The 15,618-nt window shown below is 36.9% G+C and overlaps 1 protein-coding gene across 1 annotated transcript in view; it reads left to right on the top strand.

Moving 5' to 3' along the window:
• The window catches only part of NOL10 (nucleolar protein 10), a 53,383-nt gene that overhangs the window by 14,649 nt on the left and 23,116 nt on the right, over positions 1-15,618 (top strand). The window contains exon 13 of the mRNA XM_039715643.1: positions 4,450-4,502. Coding sequence (XP_039571577.1) covers positions 4,450-4,502 — 53 coding nt within the window. The remainder of the gene's footprint in view (positions 1-4,449; positions 4,503-15,618) is intronic.

Below are 15,618 nucleotides of genomic sequence, written 5' to 3'. Positions count from 1 at the left end.
AGTTAGAGCTTGCTTTCTAGAGGTAGGAAAAATCTCTTTACAGCAAATTTTCACTTTTCTATCAAATGTTTAAAGAATTTGATCTTTCCTTGATTTAAATACAGCACTTAAATTGTGCCATCCATTAGGTTTAATACTTTGGTTTTAAGTGTAAATTCCTAAGTGCACAAATTTGTGTGGTTTTTGTGATTGTTTTCAGATTTGTTGCATCTCATAATGTTATGCTTGGAGATCAGAACTGAGGATCACTTTTAACCAAGGCTTCCAGGACTTAATTTATGAGTGAAAATATTTTACAAAGTGGTGCATCTATATTTGGTTGTACTTCAGATTGCAACTGGACTTAATTTTCTTGCTTAATATGAGTTTCTTTAGTTCCTAGGTATGGTGTGACACCTACTTCCTTTTTAGAAAACAGTACTGAAAAAGATGAAATAAGTTAGGGCCACTAGGATGGCACAGAGCAAAAGTGTGGAAACAGACAATGCCTGAGTTTCAAGCTGCTATTATCCTAATTTTAGAGAGAGGTAGCAGTAAAGACAGAGCAACTTGGAATTTGATTTATACTAGCAGCTCAAATTTAAGATTGTAGATAAGTGAGTGTGAGATTTCTGGCAAGTTAAAACTTATCTGTCTTTTCTGCCAGCTTCAGTTAAGAATGGGTTGGAGATGGTTTTTTCTCTCTCTTTTTTTATTCTTTTTTGTTTTTTGTTAGATGAGCAATTAAATACTCTTCCCTGATAAGATGGTGGGCATTTTTGACCTCATGAGCAGAGTGCGTGCCATATGCCCTGGTTGAATGTAGGAGTTCATGTGGGTGTGTTTGAGAATTGCTGCATGGTGATGGGGTGGACTGTGCACCCTGGAGATGGATAAACCCTCAACCATGGTGGCTATCAAGAGAGATCATTGGAGTGAATTATTTTCAGCATTTCTCCCAGGTTTCACCTGTGAGCTTATTGGTTTCATCTGAAAGAGAACCCAGCAGCAAATTAACGTCCACACAGCATCAATGAAGAGCTCACTGCAGGGAGTGGAACAGAAAAAAATTGTCAGTGTAGAATCATAGTATAATTTAGGTTGGTAGGTACACCTGGGAGTTGTATATTTCCTACTCAAGGTAGGACAAACTTGAAGTTAGATCCAGCTTTGAAGTCTGATCAGATTGCTCAGGTCAAGTTAAGTTTGAATATGTCAAGGATGGGCATAGCTCAGCTGTGGGTGCTCTGTAGCCTTTGTGGTATGTGGACATGACTCGTGTGCTTTTGCAGAAATGATTTTCATGAGACTCTGTAAGATGGGTCTTGTAGCACAAGGAATGGAATGCACACATCTCCCTGATGTTGCTATTGGGCATTGCTTGTCATGTGTCTGTGACTGAGATCTAGAATTGTGCAGTCCAGCTCTGTGTCCCACATCTCGTGCTTAAATCAGTGCTGCTTTTCCTGTTGTCTGTAGGGGGACAGGTTGATGGTTTTGGTAAGAACTGTTGTAGGAAGAAAACTGGGTTATATTTTATAACACATGGAGACAGTGGGGCAAAAACTAGAGCATGTTGCAGTGGAAATTGAGAGATTGAAGGCAGGAGGTGGTGCATCACACGGTCATCATAAATAACTGTTGGGCCAGCATTTAAGATGCCTTAGAACAACCTCATTCTTGTTCAGAGTTTAGGGAGTAATCATGACTGAAGATATGAAAATAAGGAAATGCTTTCAGTAATATGGTCTTGCAGTTGTGGAAAGGTGGAAATATAACATGATTTCAGTATCAGTATGAGTTTGGCTCAGTTCTGTTACTGGTGCCCCAGCATTCTCAGAGCCCCTCTAGATGCATGGCACAGGAAAGCCAGGAGATCTTTGCCTAGCTTGTGTTGTGTATCACTGCTGCTCAGAAAGGCAAAACCCCATTTTCACCCTTATTGGAGAGATAAGGATTTGATGGATGGACTATTCAGGGGGTGAGGAATTGGTTGGATAGTCTCATCCAGAAGGTGTAGTGGCCAACAGTTCAATGTCCAAATGGAAATCAGTGACAGGTGGTGTCCCTTAGGGCTCTGTGTTGGACAAGCTTTATTTAGTATCTTCATCAATGACACAGACAGTGGGATTGAACTGTCTCTGCAGACTGGCAGATGACACCTGGCTGAAGGATGTGATGCCATCCGGGCATACTTGGACAAGCTTGAGAATTGAGCCCATACAGACAGTGGGATTGAACTGTCTCTGCAGACTGGCAGATGACAGATGACACCAAGCTGAAGGATGTGATGCCATCCGGGCCTACTTGGACAAGCTTGAGAATTGAGCCTGTGGGAATCTCATCCAAACCAAACTGTTCTATGGTTCTATAAGTCTATCAGTTATTATAAACTCAAGATCAGTATACTGTGAACTGGTTTTTTTGGTGGTAGTTTGTCATAGTTGGGCATTTTTAATTAAACTATTTTAGCATCTGGCTTCAGTATTAGTACCTTTCCTGGGAAGCAAACCCTTGTGTATCTTTGACCAAACTACATGATGACAAATTTCAGTAGATCTCTTAATAATCAAATATCTTCCTCTGATCACAAATGAACAGAATGGGACTAGGGGAAAAAGGTTTGACTTACTAAGTCAATTTAACCTTTAGTCAATTTAAGTTGTAGAATATAAATGAAACTTGACAGTATCTTTAGTGTACAGAAATCTGTGTCCAGTTACTGTAAGAAAAAATTAAAAGGTAAAAATCTGCATTTTCTAAAACTGCTGCTTCTACATACTGTCATTTCATACTCCCATTTTTATTCTTTTAAATTCATGATACTGTATTGTAGACCATTTTCCAGAGGGTCTTAGTAAAACTTCAGAAAACAGGCTCTCCTTTATTTCTCTTCTACAGTAATCAAACTAGGCTTTTAGATAGTTTGTTAGGGTGTGGTCTCTCTTCCCATAAAAATTGATTAAAACTAACAAGCTAAAGCAATAAAAATGCATAGAATAGACTTCTCCTTTAAGAGTTGTTAACTTTCATTCTTCTATTTCCTTTGTAGTATACATTCATATACTGTTCAGAAGTCTGTTTTTTTCCTCCTTTAATTATTGGTGGAAGACTCTCAAAGAGGAGGTTTTTCTTCACTGTCATCTTTAAAGCATCTGCAGAATTAATTTCTGTCTTTATTTCTAATGATCCCTATCCAGTCAATGGAAAGATGCTTTGTTTTATGAAATAGTAGTGAGCATGCTGTGAGGGGAGCCTATAACTTGTATACTATGCTTGAGTACTCTGTGTGTGTATTCAAACATATGCTATAAATTCTTGCTTTTTCCTTAAATTGCCTGCAAACCTTTCCAGGCACAGTTTTTTAGTCTGTTTGCTGACTAAGCTTTCACAAATATCTTGCTTTGCTGGGAAAGCAAGCCCCCTTTTTTCTGACATTATAAGTCCAGCTGCATTGTGTATTTATAATAAAAGGATTAGGTAGGAAGGATTACTCCACCCATGGTAATTGCATTCCTCTACTTGGGTGTAAATTAAATTTCTGCCCTCTGGGTGTGTAGTAATTGACCCAATTATTCATAGTCTCAGTGGCATATGTTACAGTTCTTTCAGATCAGAATGTTATATCTAATTTGATGGTCCTTTTCTTCTTCATAATCAATCTTTTTATTACCTGTTGATCAGCTACATTGGAAAGATTACATTGAGATAAACATAAAAGTATATGGCAAATGTTCTTATTACTCTTCTGTGTAGAAGGAAATTCAGAGTGTACTTCATTTTGAACTTAAAAGAAGTCTTGTGGCAGTAGGAGATTTCCCACAAATTTTAATATTCCTGCAGTATTTTTTTTTCTATTCAGAGTATGTAAACCCCTTATTCGTGGTGTTTCTTGGGTGTGTTCATAGATGCTTCAAATTCTACATTTGCCCTGCCACAGTATCCTATATCTCATTTTGGGTTGAGAAGCTACTGTTGTAGTTATTTCCCAAGATGAAATATGAACAAAGGTGTAAACTGTGTTATGATTTATGGCTCTGTTGAGTTGTGTGCTTAAAAAAAAACCCCAAATAACCACATGTACTAATACCAATATATTAATAATGCGATTTTATATCCAATGTAGTTTTTAACTGCAATACTAACTGGACTTGTTTTAAACAGTATTAAGGGATGAACTGTTCACATTTGTTGTGAAAGTTAGCAGCCTGCACTTGTCAGAGCTTAGTGTTGCTTAAAGTGGTGCTGATCAATTAAGATAGAGGACAAAAGGGAATGAATATATAGAAAATTAAGCTTTGTTAATTATGCTGAGACCACGCCTTTCTTTCTGTGGTATTTGATGCAATAGTTTATCACAGGTCTTGATTAATGCCCATTGCAAGCCAAGAATATGTACTTTGAGTGTTTTTTAAAAATAGTATTGTCCTCTTATGATCAATATTTTTAAATGTGGAAATCTCTTTTTAGGAATGCTAATGACTGCCAATGAAGCCCCTAAAATGAATATCTATTATATACCAGTAAGTAATACAAGTTGTTGCTGATATTGCTCCTAAAGATACAATTGTTTGCTGCCATTCAGGTATTTCAGTTGAAATTCATATCTACATTGTCTGAGTTGTCACAATAAAGTAAATTTAGGTTAACCATAATTTATTACTGTAACATGTTGAATTATTTAAAAAACAATCTGTAATTTGCCTTTTGTTGCCAGTTTCAAAACTGGTTAGTGGCTGCAGGAAATTCAGGTGGAGCTTTTTATGATAGCTGATGAAGAAGAGGGACTATGTTTTTCAAGATAATAACTTTGCTTTGTTGTGAAATATTTCATTAGTGTCTTTAATATGTGGTGTACAGTGACATAGTCATAGCAGTAAATATTCTTCTCTGTTCTGACAAAGAAGTGATACTGTGTGACTTCAGGTATGGCTCTTGACTGTGGCTTCTGCTCAAAGCCCTTCAAATGCAGCTTTTCACAGGATAAGCTTTCCACTTGAAAGGCTTAACTGTCGGTTTAACTATATGCTTTATCTCTGCAGATTTGCTTTAGGGAGACTTAGCAGCAAGCCTTCTGGTATCAGGGAATTTTACAGAAAATTACACCTGCATTTCACTCTTGGTTTAGTTTCTACAGTGTGTTCTCTAGAGATTTTCTTGTTCTGATAGAAGATAAATAGTCGGATACCTATGTAAATTTTACATGCAGAATAGCTGACCAGATTCTAAAAATACATACCCTTCTTAATTAATTGTAGTCAAATTTTGGACAAACTATAACATTTATTAGTATTAAAAAATATATTTAACTATTTTTAAATGAGCCAAAAAGTCTTCATTTGGCTAATTGATCTAATTGATTTTGAATTAATTTAAATTTAATCTTTTTCAGTTCATTTCTGCTCATCCCCCGCTGCCATATCCACTGTGTATGATCTTGATTATGTTCAGGATGGAGATTTATGAGTTTACATTTCTCTTTGTGGAATAGAACATATATACATGTTCTATTTGTGTGTCTAAACACAATACTATACCCCTCTAAACAATTCTGCAGTCTGATATATTTGCTTACATTATTAGATTTTTGCATTTAAAGAGATGTGGCATTTTATACACGAGTTATGCCAGGTTGTTCTTTGGATGTGAATGCCTGTTTCTGTAATTCGGCTCTACCCACCTCACATTTTGTTAACTGCACTGTTCCATGCTTTGAGTAACAACGGGAGACAACAAATATCTTTTTATTTATTGCAAAATATTAGCTGTATATAGAAGGTGAATACCTTCTTTCCATTTACCTTGTTCTTGGTAAGGTTGAGAGAGTAGCTCTCCAAGCATTTTTTTTCTCTGTCGTCTTTTTTAGTTAATGGATTAGTGAACACAAACTCACATATTTTTGAAATCTGATGAGTTTTTAAAACTGGAATGAACTAGTTAGTCAATTTAAATAATCCAGATGCAAAAAGCATTCCTTCTGTCACTAAAGGTAAGGTTCAGCTTCTCTCTGAAAGCTGTGCACTGAGATTATGTTTTATGCAGGTGTGCATGATACATGAACCTGACAGCTACAGCACATGGGAAGTTTGCATTCAACTTAGCCAAAAAGTTATTTCATTGTCACCAGTGATGAATGTTTGTTAGAACTTGTTCAGGCTGGCATTATTTTGAGTATTCTTGCACATATTGTAAATCAGAATGAAAATACTTACTTTTTGCTCTCAAAATTCTCTCATAGAATCCTCTCTTGAGTACTGAATTTGTGTTTCTGAAGTCAGACAAGTAATTTTTAGTTAAGAAATGTAAGTACTCTGTATTAGATCTCAGATCATGCCTAGAGACAATATTGCAAACTTAAATGCTGAGTAATACTATCTAGTTTTGCAGCATGTGATTAGATCTCAGATCATGCCTAGAGACAATATTGCAAACTTAAATACTGAGTAATACTATCTAGTATTTTTGCAGCATGTAGGCTATTCCAGTGAAGATTAACATAAATCTTGCCCTAAACCATTTTTCTGTGTGACCATCCCCTGATTTTTGTTACCTGACTCTGCCTAAACTTGTTTGGATGGTACCTTTTTATGGGTTTTACACTCACAGTGGCATGAGTATACAGATGGACCCAAATGATGAATGAAAAGCATAAATCCAGATATGAGTTCTGTATTTGAAATATTGTTGTATACAAGAAAATTTAAAATTTATTTTAAAGGCTACTGCCTAGTTTAAATTTGCTTTTCAAATGAGCTAAACTTCTCCAGTGTGTGTCAATGACTTTGAGTTTGAAGGCTGTTGAACATACCTGAAATGCTGTTGTTACTTTTTTAGTTGACAACATGTAGTTCATTTCAAAACATGTAATACTTACTTTAGGCAATAGAAAAGTTAAATAGTAATGAGAAGAAATTACTTTGAAGTAGAGGCAGAAATCTCACACTCTGGTCTGATTTTCTTAACCTGTGCCTTTTCACAGGCAAGACAGAAGAGCCTGGCACAGCCAGTGTTGCATAATTGAAAGGTGTTTTACTACATTTCCTAAAAATCAAATATGTAGCTCACTAAATCTGTTTTTGTTGGCTGTTTTGTTTATTTTTTAATCTACCTTTTAAATGAAGAAAATATGAAATGGAGGACTTGTGTCAGCCTTCAACTGCTCCAGGGCTTTTTTTATTAAGGAAAACTTAAAGTTATTAACACATTCATGTTACAGTTTTATTCCTTGATCTTCCAGACTAGTTATTTGAGCTCAGAGTAGCACACCTGTCCTTTGGTTTCTCTGTCAGTAGATGATTAATACACGTGTTTTTTCCATCCTTGGAAAATTTACTAATTTTGTTGCACAGGCAAAGTTAGTTATGTGGGTCTTTGGAGCAAAACTTTGAAGAGCTGTATTACTTGATCTCTTTTCATGGTGTCATTTTCTATTTTTTTCTTAGAACTAGGATTCACAATTTTTTTAATAAGTAACTTAATTTTCTCTTCGTTTCTTTAAGGTAGACTTGAATGGTACTAAAAGTGTGTCCTTTGTCTCTGAGATGTTGACAGGAACTGAGTTAAAAGTCTTGTTGAATTCTGCAACAGAAGCCTGGACTGGGAGAAATGCTGCTAACTGCAAAGGACAGTTATGTAAATAAAATCCATTCAATTGCCCGTGCTCAGCATTGGCCTCTAGTGCTAATAATTATTCTCTTGTTTTAAATGCTCATTGGAACAGCTATAAGGAATTGCCATGGCTGTGATCAAGGAGGATACTTCAAATCCCAAATGTATGGGGCTGTGCTCTACGTAAGGAGTAAGGAATCCACAGGAGTGGGAGTCTTGCAGAGCAGTGTGTGCACAGATGGGTGCAGACAGACCCAGCATCCGCTGTCCGTGATTGGAGTTGGCCAGACAGTGCAGGACTGTGCCCAGCCCAGCATGCCCAGCCTCTCAGCAGGTTTTATTAGTGTGGGCACAGTGCTGTGCTAGCACAGCTCCTGACTGGTGAGCTGGAGCTGGCTCGTGTCCAGCCAGCTTGGAATGTGCTCTGGCTGAGCTCATGTCTGACTGAATTATCTGTGTACGTGTGCCCGTTCTCTCCACGGTTAATTCCAAAGCTAAATTTCCATCTCAAACCCCAAAAATTACTGTCCCTTCAGCTTCAGGATTATAAGTTTGACAGTGAGTATCATAATATTGCTTGTAAAAAGAAATGGCACACATCAGTTTTTCCTGCAGAAGTTTCATCAGGGTAGGTATGACAGTTGAGACTAGGAATGTCTGAGAACATTGCATTTCTTATAAAGAAGTAAAAAAATCACTGCAGTTTTTTCTTTTGTGTGCAAAGCTGTAAGTAGAGGAAGTACAAGGTGATTTTTTTTGTTTTCTGGAAAGGACAGGCAGGTTTGCTTTTCAATGGCAAGATACCTCATATAGGTACACAGTGCAGAGTGATCAAAAAGCAAATTGAATCTGACCCTTGAAGTGAAATGCTTGTGTTACATAGGTAACATCTTGAGTGGCTTAGTTTAGAGACTTTGTTTTTGTTTTATTTTGCTGGGATTTAATGAGGGCAAGTGCCTCTGAATTCCTGACTGGAATTGGGCTGTTTGCCATTAGTTTAATAGCTAACTTGCAGTTTATGCAAACATTTGGAACCTGCTTCTTGCCAGCTGGCTTCCTGGTACATCACTTTGATGTGTGCCTCGGGAAGGTTGAAATGAAAGTTGTGTGTGCCTTGGGATAGTTTTTAGACTACTGACTCAGAAACATAAGTTGATTCAATAGAGTGAGCAGGTCCTGGCCAAAGAAGTGAAGAGAGCAGAATTTCCCACTGACACATGGTGGTCCACTGACCTGGGATCCAAGATGAGTCAGATTCTCTTTAAGTTTAATTGAGGCTGTCATGTTCCATAACATACAAGGTTCTCTTTGCAGGTTGTACAGAAAACCTCCTACATGTCAGCTCCTGGGTGCTCTGGGTAAAGAGCAAGGGGCATAGGTGTTACTCTGAGTGTTTACTTCTGGTAACAAACTTCTCTGATCTTAGCACAGATGTAGCAAATCAGTCCTGTCTCATTTTTTTTGACTTGAAACTTTCAGCTACATGAACATACTGAAACTGAAACTTGCTCTATTCATTAGGTTGTTAAAAGAAGAGAGCAATTAAGCGTGTAATTAATTGAGTGTAATATTCTGTGTTCTGGATTTTTTTTACTTTCCTGCAGTCTTGGCAGAACACTCCCCGTTGAGCTAGAAGCAATGTACTTTTGGTGTAGTGAAAATATTAAGCTCTTAAACGAAAAATAAATCCTGGAGCATCTCTGGCTTATTTTCAGGTGGTTTTGGAAAATAATTTGATATCCTAGCACTCCCCTAGTTCAGGGCTGTTGGAGTTATAAACTGGAAATGATTCAAGAGCAAGTCTTTCTTGCCTACTCAGTGATTCAGTTTCTCCCAAGTGTGTAAGGGTTCTGGTTTCTAATACAATACCTACTTTGGATATGTGGCTGTCCCTATTCTTAGAAATATCATGTATTTTATCCTCTTAAAATTGCATGACTTTTCAACTAAACCAGCCATTGCTGGTACTTCTTGCCTTTCATACATTCTTTAACTGACTTTGTTTTCCGCCCCCCCCTTTTTTTTTGTACTTCTCTAGTCTAGTTTAATTACTGTTTATCAGTGTCTTTTTGTTTTGAATATGCATCAAAGATGCTTATTAAAAAAAAATTTTCTTGGATTTAGGAAAAAAAATAAATTTTACAAGACCTGAGAAAAGCTAGTTTTTCCTGTGTGGTTAACCCTGAAATAACATAATCACTGATTAAGGCAACAAATCCTATTAGTTTACATGTTTTCATTTAATGCTCTGGTTATTTGGTGAAACAAATCTGTAGAGGGAGCTTGTATGAAGGAAATACAAGTGAAAGCAGTTTTTTAATACCTTAGTTCATCCCCTTTATTTCTTTCTGGATATTTGTTTGGAGTAGTTCTAGAATGTAAATTAGAGATGAACATGCTTTGATCATAGGTGCCTAGATGAGCTGCTTCTAAATGGCTGAATTGATCAAAGTTGTGTTCATTTCACGCCCAGACAGAAAAAGGATTTATCTGTAACAGGTAGGTATTTTCTGTCAGTCTGTGACAGGGTGCTCTCACTATTCTATGTAAGATGTTATGACCATCAGATACAGATGGCTTTACATTCTGTCATTTTTCACTTTAAAAGGTGTGGGGGGTTTCCCCTGTGTTATACTCTCCACACTTAGCTCTATGATCACAGCCTTTCAGAGCAGTTCTATCACTCTGAGGCTTACACTTTATCCATTTGGGATCTGCTGATTGTCTTTTTTTCTCTTTTGGGTCTTTATATTATAGGAATACAAACCTACCTGTCCACATCTTGCACTTCATGCCTTTAGGGCCAGTGTTCTGTACAGTCAGCTGTCATTCAGATAGTTTGTGGGTGCTGTTAGAGTTACAGTGAGACTTTCTGTACAGATTTTTGGCTAGTGCAGTAAAAGCTGTGAATCAAATGATGCAATTCTTACTATATTTGTGTTTGGCATTTTGACACTAATAGAACAGATTTTCAGTAGAGTGCAGGATTTTGATTTCTTTTAGCATGTTTTCATGTCTTCTGATTGGCAGTATAGGTCATTCGGCATAGGTGCTGCCTCAGGTGTTGTGTTCAAGATCATATGATGAGGCTGTGTTTTTTAGAAGACAGTTGTTCACCATGTTCAATACAGCCCTTCCCTAACATGTTTTTGGTAAAGTGGAAAGAAACCATTAAACTGGCTTGTGCCAAGACATTTTTTTCTATCCCGAAACAATAGGTAATGTAGAAAAACATTTCATAGTCTGGGAAAAAAATATAGTAAAATAAAATGGTAGTTGTGACGTAAAATGGAAAATGTTGGTGTTAGTCTTAGTTTGTTCATTTTGAAAACTGTGAAATGACTGGAAAAAAGGGTTGTTATGAAGTAATGTACTATGGTTGAGCTTTAGGGCTGCCAAGTGTCAAAAGAAGAAAGTTCCATTACTAAAAAGATACTTGAGTGCATCTTTGGCCTTTAAGCTAATTCTAATTCAATCTTGCAAAATTGTGTTTTCCATCCAGAACAGTCTAATCCTTCACACACACACAAAAAAATGTCTAGTGAATGATACATTACCTATCTCACAGTATTTACAAGCATAGGAAAAAAGTTGTTTATCTTCACAAGCAGAAATGTGAGCTTCCTACTTTTAACCTAAACACTTTCAAACTGAAAAATAACACACTGGGCTTATTCCCAACAAAGGATATCCTCCATTTCCCATGTGCTGGCTGAGACACACAGTACCACTTATCACATATATATAGAAGGAAAACACCAATGTGTGATGATCAGGAAACAATTTCTGATCTTCCTGTTAAACTTGTTTTAGATGTTTTCTGCTGCTGAGGATGTACTAATTCAGATTATGAACATGTACGTACCCTGCTTAGTGCTGTTGTGTCTGTTAGTGTACTAGGCAGCACTTTTCAGTATTTTTTACTAGACAGCACACTGACTGTAAAGTCATAGGTATAGAGCACAGGAGAAAACTCTTAAAAGCAGAAGTTGTATGGAATTATGCCAGGTAACTCATATTCACTGAGAAAAGAATATGAATACTCATATAAATACTCATATTCACTGAGAAAAGAATCACATGCTTTTTAGTGTTGTGACTGTTTCTCAAGCAATTGGTGGTAATGCACCTTCTGTTCTTGAGTTCTTACTTTAAGAAATATGCTTTGAGGGGGGAGTGTACTCCCCTTGTTTTAAGCCTTGAGTTCTGAAAGATATTTTTTATTTCTTAACTTGCACTTGTTCGTTCCTTTGGGACACCTGTTCTTCACTTGATTTCTGAAAATCTAGAGATGCAGTTGCCTAGCTTCAGTCAGTGAAGAGAGAGGCAGTCACAGATAGTGAATATGTGTAATTGCCGAATGAAGTTTTGTACTGTGCTACATGTCTATCAGCATGTAATAAGAACTAAAGTATTTTAGCTTTTAAATCAGAAAAGACAAAGCATGTGAGAATTTTCTCCATGTAATAATTGCAACTCGGTCTTTATTTCATTACATTTGAAAGTACAGGGTAACTGTATTGTCATCTTCTGTGTTGCACTCAGAATTGAAATATCTTGTGAATTATGACTTTTATGTAGAAATAGTAAAAGTTATGAAGATCTAAAGATTTCCATCACAGAATACCTTAGAAGTAAATAAAACCATAATGTATGTGAAAGCTTTTGAATATTTATTTGAAAGCTACTTTCTACTTAAAATTATTTCCTGAATTATGCAAAATTTCTTTAGCATTATGCTCTGCAACAAAGTTGGTTTACACTGAGCTTATCTTCATTATCTGTCTGGAGGAGTTACATATTCCCAACAGCTTTTCCTTCCCTTTGTGTTGTCTGGCAGTACTAGCATAAACTCAGAGAGAAATCTTCCTCCCAGTTTTGCAAAAAGCAATTAAGCTGCAATGGTAGGGAGTTATTAGAAACTCACACGTTCCTAGATCTCTGGTAGTTTGTCAGTCGTATAAGGTAGACAAAGAGCTGGATTTGCCATTACCTTTACATCTGTATCATTCCTCAAATTTCCCTAAAATATAGATCATCCTCCAGTATGTTTTGGTTTAGTGACTGTAAAGATATTTATGCTGTAACATCCCTTGGCATCTGGTGTGTACTGTAGGAACTCTGTTCCCAGCCACTTAAAAGCACAAGAGGCAAGATCCTACACTGTGTGACAGTTGAGGAATTTTCCTGTCCCATCAAGAGAAATTGATAAGGAGACATGCTGGGACTTGGCATTTCTAGCTTGTTGATGGTGGTTCTTACTTGTTAATTTAGATTGCCATCAGGGGCTGTTGCATACTTACTAAAATCAATGCATGTGTTACTCTCATCTGTGTTAGTAGTGGAAGTTTTGTCTGTTGATGGCCTATGCCCTTCATATTGCAAGAAGAATTGCATATGTGCTATTATGTTTTGAGAAACAGATTTCTGAACATATTAGAACAGTTGGAAGCTGTGTAGAAGTTATTTGTAAAAGGAAGGCCAAGACATTATGAAGTTTCCCAATTACCATTGCCTTGTCTGCCTCTCCTGTAGTCCCAATGATAAATGCAAGGGAAGAACTTAGCAAGGAGTTATTCTTTCTAATGTATCACGATGGGGTGGAGTTTTTTGTTAGACTGTGTAAACCATGAAGGTGGTATTGTTGTGAGGGAGATTGTGCTGGTTCAGTGACACAGAGACACTGGACAGTAAATTGACATCGTGAAGGTTCTGATGAGTACCAGAACCTATGCAGAGGAATTGGTAAGAGCACTTAGTGAAATGTGGTAGGGAGTGGAAGGTGTGGATGGCCAAAGTAAAATGTGGTTCCTGACTTACTGTCAGCAAGGCATTAGATCAGCTGATCATACCTGATCTGCACCTTTTTTTTCCCCATGGATAAAGAAAGACAATCAGCACATGTCTATAGGTAAATAAAACCCGTGAAGTGAGTCCCAGCTGAACTTACTGCACAGCATTAAGGCAATTTACTTAGTTGCCTCTCTTTTTACAGCTGGTATGCCATAGAACCTGCTGTGTAGAATGAGGACAGACTTTTGGTAACTCTTGAATTATTTCCAGCTGGTATTTTTGGGAAGATGCTTGAAGCAGGTCATGGTTGTAACACATGCTTTGAGAAGCCACTCTCCCCTTACCTTTTGAGCTTCATTTGATTAGTTGACTTTATGTGAAAGTAGTGTGTTCTTGTATTTCAAGTTTCCATGTATCTTTCTGACTTCACCATGTCTCAATATTTAAAAGCTGTAGAGAGTCTGATAAATAACAGATCCATAGCAGTACTGATGAAGTGTGTGTTTTATGTATGTTAGAACATGATAGGGACATTGGTTCTTGTATTTCAAGTTTCCATGTATCTTTCTGACTTCACCATGTCTCAATATTTAAAAGCTGTAGAGAGTCTGATAAATAACAGATCCATAGCAGTACTGATGGTTTGTTTTATGTATGTTAGAACATGATAGGGCCATTGGAGGCATCAGACTCTACTCCTAATGCCATGGCTGGTAAGTCACAGATGACTTGAGAAGTGCCCCTTTTTAGTTTTGTCTTGTGAGGAAAAGAGCTATTCTGGTAATCTTATTTACAGTTTTAAGGAGTAATTTCATTTGCTTGAGGGTGTTTTTTCCCATCATTAGGAGCAACTGGACCATTGTCTCCTTCACCAAGAACTCTCACAGTAAGAGCAGACCTGTGACTGGTTAACTGACTGTAGTACTTGTCAGATCAAAGAATATGAGATTTAAAAAAAAAAACCCAAAAAACCAAAACCTTAAAAACCCAAACCACCACTATAAAGCCAAACTGCTTAGAATTAGAAAGAGAAATACTTACTATCTGATAACTACTGGGGTGGAAAGATTTAGTATCTCATTCCTAGAAGATGCATGCAAGTTCCTGCAGCAGTTTTTGTTTAACACTGGGAAGATCTTAAAAGCAATGTTTCCTTTAACATGCTCTCTAAGGAGTAAAACCTCCAAATAGTTGATTTGGCAGCTTCCATAGCATAGTGAAAGGTAGGAAAACCAACTATTCAACCTCTCTGATTAATGAACGTGCCAAAAATGTCTGGATGTGCTGGAGTTGGGATGAGAGAGCCAATTCATTGTATAGTTCAGTGGAATTTATGAGTGTGTGGGCTTAAAACCAACTGAGTGCTGTTGTCAGTAGTATGCCAGAAGGGGAGAGTGTGCTATTTAGTCTCTCTTGGTCATGTCTGTACTCCACTGAGCTACTTGATGTATTTAAAAGCACCAAATTTACACTATGTGGTGCAGGGTGAACGAAAGCATGAAATTATGAAGAATATATGGGAAATTTGTTTGGAGTGTATTCCCCAAACCAATTTAATTTAGAGAATCAAAGAATTTTCTTCACTCCATGAAATAGAATTACGAGATTAACAAGGCATAATTGGAGTTGATTGTACAGCATTCATAGGAAAAATGAAGATTACAAAAGAATTATAGAGTTCAAAATTACAAATTGTTTGGAGCACGTTGGTTGCTACGGGAAATGCTGTGTATGGAGATGTGGTATATAGAAACATAACAAGATAATGTGATCCCAAGGCTCCTCCCTAACGTGAGCTGATCTCTCGGGCTGGCTGTGGTTGAAGGCCAAAAGCATAGTAACAAGAATAGAGAGCTGCAGCTTTTCTCATCTACAAGCTAGAAAAGATCCATCTGGGTTTTCTTGAGTTACCAGTTGCAATTGATTTAATGTTAACAAGGTGCAAGGTGTTCTTTCTTCTATTGACTTCTCAGTGTATCTAGATGGAAACTTTGAAAAGTTACTACATAGCGAGATCTGTCCAGTTCTTAAAATTAGAGAACAAAACATTGAAAACAATACTCTTAAAATGAATAGTAATTAATATTTCATGTAATTGCATTAATTAAACTTGGCTATGCAATTAGGGAGCTAATTATGTTTAAAATGCAATTGCACATTTCTATCACTGCTCACACCCTGGGGATCATAATTTTATTTTTTTTACCTCCCTCATTAGACCTTCTGTAATCTTTCTCC

This window comes from Passer montanus, unplaced genomic scaffold, assembly GCF_014805655.1.
Source record: "Passer montanus isolate IOZ18808 unplaced genomic scaffold, ASM1480565v1 scaffold34, whole genome shotgun sequence".
Taxonomy (NCBI): domain Eukaryota; kingdom Metazoa; phylum Chordata; class Aves; order Passeriformes; family Passeridae; genus Passer; species Passer montanus.
Note: the sequence above shows the minus strand (reverse complement) of the source record. Positions and strands in the feature narration are given on the sequence as shown.